Source organism: Sapajus apella, unplaced genomic scaffold (assembly GCF_009761245.1).
Source record: "Sapajus apella isolate SASKATOON/1434 unplaced genomic scaffold, GSC_monkey_1.0 scaffold3321, whole genome shotgun sequence".
In the NCBI taxonomy this organism is placed as follows: domain Eukaryota; kingdom Metazoa; phylum Chordata; class Mammalia; order Primates; family Cebidae; genus Sapajus; species Sapajus apella.
The window spans coordinates 1-6,651 of NW_022440247.1; the positions used below are offsets into that span (position 1 = coordinate 1).

The 6,651-nt window shown below is 54.7% G+C and overlaps 1 protein-coding gene across 1 annotated transcript; it reads left to right on the top strand.

The window, feature by feature from the left end:
* Positions 1 to 890: 890 nt before the first annotated feature.
* LOC116547488 (cilia- and flagella-associated protein 74-like) lies at positions 891 to 3,753 on the top strand. The gene is made up of 3 exons (XM_032273436.1): positions 891 to 1,086; positions 1,625 to 1,798; positions 3,588 to 3,753. The coding sequence occupies exons 1-3, from the start codon at positions 1,063 to 1,065 to the stop codon at positions 3,723 to 3,725; spliced, it is 336 nt and encodes a 111-aa protein (XP_032129327.1). The 5' UTR covers positions 891 to 1,062; the 3' UTR covers positions 3,726 to 3,753.
* The last annotated feature ends 2,898 nt before the right edge of the window (positions 3,754 to 6,651 follow it).

The window sequence follows — 6,651 nt, forward strand, 5'->3', positions numbered from 1 at the left end:
GTTGAGAATATTGGGAGGCTGCGCGTCCCCCACGCGTGGCCCGCGGCTCTCACCGCGACTGAGGGTCTGCTACTGAGGGTCTGATACGGTGGCCCGGGAGAAGGCTGTGGCTGGCGGCGGGCACTCTGCCCTCCACGCTGTCTTCATTCCTTTCCCCGTAACTCCTGGGGTTCTGTTTCAGGCTCGGTGCACACCGCTGTTTGCCCCTTTACCCGTGTCTTGAGGGTGTCCCTGTCACCTGGTCGTCCCTCGCCCTCTCCAACCTAAGGCTCTTCCCAGGCCTCTTGGGCGTATCCCCTGGTCTCTGCTTTTGCCAGGCAGATTTTGGTTTCTGCACTTGAGCATTCGTTGTGCTTTGGAGGCTGGACGTCCTGTGTTTGATCCTGGCTGCCAGAGCTGCCCTTGGCATCTGGGCTAGGACCTGGGTCCAAACAAAGGATACTCAATGGAGCTTGGCGGGGGAGGCGGGGGAGGTGGGCACAGTAGGCACGGACCCCGGTGGGGCTGGGAGGGGAACAGGACGGAACTTCCTGGCTGGCCTCCCTCATGGGGAGGCTGATTTTTTTCTTTCTTATTTGAACTTTTCCTGATATTTCTGTAACAACATTAACTTCCTTCTGTAATCAGAGATCAAACTCTGATTAAAATGAAAATGTGTTTTCAAAGGGCTTTTTAGGATTCCTTTATGATACAAACTCCGTATTAATTTGAAACATGACTATGGAATTTTTTTCTGTTTATTTAAACACAGCTTTTGAGTCACAGGCACGGGTGGTGTTCCCGGGAGTGACGGGCTGCTCAGACTCAGACTCACTAGGGCCCTCCCCGGGGCCACCGGGCCACGCGCCGGTGGGCTCTGTGTGAGAGCAGGAGGGCGGCACCACGTGTCTCAGCGCTCATGTTCAGAGATGTCGTGGCTCTCACAGATCCAGAAGCACCGCTGAGAGGGTCTTATTGTCATTTCACAAAGTGGAAAGAGCCTCGTCCGCCTCTTTCAGACACTCCCTCCCAGAGGACGCGGGGAAGTATTTTGACAAGGAGACCCGAGTCCTGGAGGCCCCGATGACCATATGGGTGGCTGACCAGGTCTGTGTTGGGCATCTCCCAGGGATGCCGGGAGCACCTGGGGAGCAGGGGCTTTCCTGGGAGGTAGGCTCAGCCCCTGACTGAGGGCCCCGAAAGGCCAGGGCCCTGGTGTCAGAGCCCAGGCTCACATGCTTTCCCACGGGTGTCTAGCAGCCAGCGGGGCAGGGCTTGCCTCCTAGGAGGGTGCTTGTGGGCCAGAGAGAGGCCTCGAAGGTCTGTCCCGGCCACCAGCACCCACGTGTACACACGAGGGGTGCCCCAGACACTCAGGTGCACACATCTACATGCCCACATGTGCCATACACGGAGACACACTCCCCCCTGCCATGCCCAGCTGGTCCTCAGCTGCCACCCACCACAGCGCCTCCCCGCCCACATCAGGGATCGGTCACAGGGAAGCAGGTTTTATCAAGACGGCCTTGTGTCCTGGAAACCGTGGCCTGTGACCACGAGCAGCAGTGGTCATGCTTCAGAGTTCAGGGGGCACCTGGGGAGTCTCTGAGCCGCTGCAAGGGCATCTGTGCCCTTGGTGCCTCAGAGCAAGCCAGTGGAGTTCACCGTGCATGCCATAGTCACCACCTCGGACCTGGAGCTCGACCCCGCGGAGGTGGATTTTGGCTACTGCACCATCTACGAGGCCATCAGGACGGAAATCCGCCTCCACAACCACTCACTCCTGCCCCAGGAGTTTGGCTTCGTCAGGCTTCCCAAGGTACCTCCTGCAGCCAGGCCCGGGCCAGAGGGACAAGGCTGAGAAGCCCTAGGGACAGGACACAACGGCCGCTGCTCCAAGGTCCCCATGCCTCGGCCGCCCCACCCTGCACCCCAGCCCTGGGCACTGCGGCCCAACCTCAGCCTGTCACCTGCACCCCCGCCCTCGGTCCCTTGCACCTGCTGTGCTCCAGATCCCTGCTCTTCCTTCCAGAACCTTCCCCTGTCACAGTAGGGCAGCCACACAAGGTAGCCAGGACAAGGCCCAAGCCTGGACACCCCTCACCCTTCCCCGGGCCGCCGCACTGCTGACACCCCCAACACCATCATCCTCTCTCGCTCCCTGTCTCACACACACGCACACACACTCACACACGTGCACACATTCACGATTGCTCACACTCTCATACACAAGCGCTCACACACGTGCACATGCTGACAGTTGCTCACAATCATACACATACACACGTGCACATGCTCACAATTGCTCACGTACTCACATATGCATTCACATTCACACTATGCTCACACACGTGCACATGCTCACAATCATGCACTCATACACAAGCACTCACACATTCACACTCACACGTGCAATGTTCACAATCACGCACTCATACACTCACACATTCACACACGTGAACATGCTCATAATTGCTCACGCACTCACACATACATTCACACATTCTCACACACACATGAACATGCTCACAGTCGTTCATGCACTCACATGTGCTCACACATTCACACACACACATGCGCATGCTCACAATTACGCACATGTGCTCACACAAACACGTGAACATGCTCACAATTTCACTCATACATGTGCTCACACACACGTGCACATGTTGACAATCGCTCACACATACATATGTGCTCACATACACATGCACATGCTCACATGCTCACAATTGCTCACAAACACGTGCTCACACACACAAGTGCACATGCTGACAGTCGCTCACATACATATGCACTTGCACATTCACACACACATGTGCACATGCTCACATGCTCACAATTGCTCACGCACACACGTGCTCACACATACACACAAGTGCACATGCTGACAATCACACACATGCACTCACACACATGCACATGCTCACAGTCTCACATTCACACATGCATTCACACATTCACACTTAAACACATGCACATGCTCACAATCACACTGATACACATGCGCTCACACATTCACACGTGCACATGCTCACAATTGCTTATTCATTCATACATGCATTCACATTCACACACGTGAACATGCTCACAATCACACATGCACATGCGCTCACACATTCACACACATGCTCACACATGCACATGCTCACAATCACACACATACACATGCTCTTATGCATTCACACATACATGTACACATGCTCACAACTGCTCATGCACTCACATGCGCTGACACATTCACATGTGCACACACATTCACTCACATTCTCACGTGCACATGCTCACAATTGCTCACACATTCACATTCCTACACACATGCAAGCACACACACGCTTACATTCACACACACTTGCACATGCTCACAATCGCTCATGCACTCATACAGATGCACTCACACTCACGTACTCACATGCTCACACGTGCATATGCTCACAATCATGCATTCATGCACATGCGCTCACACATCCACACACACTCATTTGCACACCCTTCACACACTCCTCACATTCACCCACACGTGATCACGCTAATCTCACAGCCCTGCCACACGTGTGTCCACGCGATCTCCCCATGACACTCCCCTCAGACCACTCTTCCCTTTCCAGTTTGTGGACATCCAGCCCAATGACGGGTTTGGGGCGATCCTGCCCCTGGAAACGCTGCAGTTCGATGTGATCTTCCAGCCCACCAAGGCCAAGGAATACAGCTTCGAGCTCATCTGCAAGTCTGAGATCAACCGGTGAGCCTGCCAGGGAGTGGGGTGCAGTGGGCCCGGAGAGCCTGCTCAGGAGGGACCACGTTTCCCAGCACCACCGCATCCCAGCCTCTGGACCCCACCTGTCTGGCTGACCACAGGGCTGGGCTGGGCAGCACTGCTGGCCAGCAGGAAGCTCAAACCCGGGTGCAGACAGCTAGCTTGCATTCTGGGCCAGCTCAGCCTTGTGTGTGTATGTTTATGTGAGTGTGACAGCATGCATATATGTGTCATGAGTATGCATGTGTATGAGCATGTGTGTGACAACAGGTGAGTGTGCCTGTGTGTGAACGTACAAACGTGTGTGTGCATACAGGTGTATCACTAAGAGTAGGTGTGAGTGCATGTGTGTGTGAGCCTGTGGGAGTGTGCATGTGTGTGATTGAATGTGTGAGTGCATGTGAGTGTGGGCATGCATGTGAGCTCACTCATTCACACACAGGCATGAGTGTATGGGTGTGAGTGCATGTGAGCGTGCATGTGTGTGAGTGCTTTCACGTGTGACTCTGAGTGTGAGTGCCTGTGTGTGAGCATGTGTGAGTGTATATGAATGTTCATGAGTGCTTTTACAAGAGACTGTGTGAGTGCTTGTGTGTGAGCCTGTGTGAGTGTGCGTGCGTGAGTGCTTTTACATGAGACTGAGTGCCCATGTGTGAGCGTGAGTGCACATGAGTGTATGTGTGCAAGGGTACTTTTACATGAGACTGTGAGTGCCCGTGTGTGAGTGTGAGTGCACATGAGCGTGCATGTGTGCGTGAGTACTTTTACGTGAGACTGTGAGTGCCCGTGTGTGAGCGTGTGTGAGTGCATGTGAGTGTGCATGCATGCTTTTACGTGAGACTGTGTGAGTGCGTGTGAGCATGTGTAAGTGCCAGCGTGCATGTCAGTGCTTTTAGGCGACTGAGTGCCTGTGTGTGAGCGCATGTGAGCTTACATGCGTGCTTTTACGTGAGACTGAGTGCCCATGTGTGTGTGTGTGAGTGCATGTGAGCATGCGTGCGTGCGTTTACATGAGACTGAGTGTGAGTGTGAGTGCATGTGAGCGTGTGTGAGTGCGAGTGTGCATGTGTGCGTGAGTGCCTTTATGTGAGACTGTGTGTGTGTACATGTGTGCTGTGCAGGGCACCCGTCTGGACACAGGTGGGCCTGCTGTGAGCCTTGTGTGCTCTGAGGTGCTGTGTGACCAGCCAGTCTCTGCACTTCCCTGAGCCTGCGCGTGGGATAAGGAGGAGCTGGAGAGCAAGAGGTGAAGCCGGACCCGAAGTGGTGGCCGGTGGCTGGTGGTCCTGGGTGGGTTCTTGCTGCTGGGACCATCGGCCTTCAGGGATGTGTTCTGGGGCCAAGGCCGAGACACTTGGGGGTAGTCACAGCTGGGTCTGCGGTCCCTTTGGATCGCTTTTGTTTAAGATGTGAGCCGAGCTGAAGTGAGGTTTCCAATCACTCCAGCCTCGTCACTGGGAAGATTCCATTCTCCCCTGAATTCCTTTGTGCCTCTGTCACATGACCGCCCACCTTTGGGTCCCCCTGGCCTGGGCCACTTGGGCCTCCCTCCATCTCTGTGGGGCCTGGGAATGTATTTATTGCAGAAACCAGGTGGATCTGCTCTGTGGAGTTACCCACAGGCCGGATCTTGCCCCGTGGAGTCAGTTAACATGTTCCTCTGTTCCGTGAAATGCATCCATTGGCAGCGAGACGGCTTCAAAAGCCACGCTGGCTCCTTCCCGGGCGCTTTCACGCCCAGCGTCTCTCCCTTGGTCACCTTCGGCGCTCAGCGGTCCGTACGTTCCATCTGCGATCACAGCCCTGTGACTCCGCCCACCCCTGCTGCAGCCTCCAGGCCTGTGCCACCCTCTGGACTCTGCGCAGCGCGTGCTGCGTCGTCATGCTCCGGCGTTTCATTGCCTCACGGCGCGGCTTCTGCTTTGCTTCACTGTTTGCACAAATTCCTTATTCTCTCTTGTCCCGTAACAGTGTCACCTGTGATTTGACATTTTTCTACTGCTCATTTTCACACGCAATTACTTTTTCTGAACTTTTACAATTTAGTGTAATTTTTTTGAGACAGGGTCTTGCTCTGTCACCAGGCTGGAGTGCAGTGGTGCCGTCGTGGCTCACTGCAGCCTCAGTCTCCTGAGTTCAAGCGATCCTCCCACTGCAGCCTTGAGTATTCCTAGGGCCACAGGAACACGCCTCCCTGCCTGGCTAATTCTTATATTTTTGATAGAGATGGGGGTCTCACTGTGTTGCCCAAGCTGGTCTTGAACTCACAGCCTCAAGCAATCCTCCCGCTTCAGCCTCCCATCGTGCTGGGATGACAGGCATGAACCACGGTGCTCAGCTCTCCTCTGCACACTCAGAAAGGAGCCCAGTTTAGAGCGTTTTTCTAGCTCGTTGGCTCCAGAGCCCCCTCTGCAGTTCCTGTGTGTGAAGTGCCAATAAAAAAAATAGGGTCCCAACTTTCTTAGCTCTGCGTCCTCTGCTCTCTTCCTCCCCTCCATTTTCAGATAATCCACAAACTCAGAAAGCCAACATCATGTACCCTCCACCCAAAATACATACCTTAGACTTCTCTCACACTTGCCTGCGATGTCTTTGTTACAGAAACGTTCTCCCTCAGGTCGGAGCTGGGCTTCTTCTCCCTCCCTCCCCAGAGTCCATCACTGTCAGGAATGCCAGGGGCCGCACTACGTATCTGTGTACCTGTAACCTAGCACACACACACGTGTGCAAGTGTACACGCTTCTGCACTTGCACAGATGTAGGGTGACCACCATGCGGTGTGCCTAGCACCGAGGGGCTTCCCAGGCCGGAGGACTTTGAGTGCCTTGACTAGGAGAGCCCCACGCAGACGGGGACCCCACGTCAGTGGCATCGGACCCACGTAGGTGGCCTCAGACCCCAGCTGCTGGTCTGGA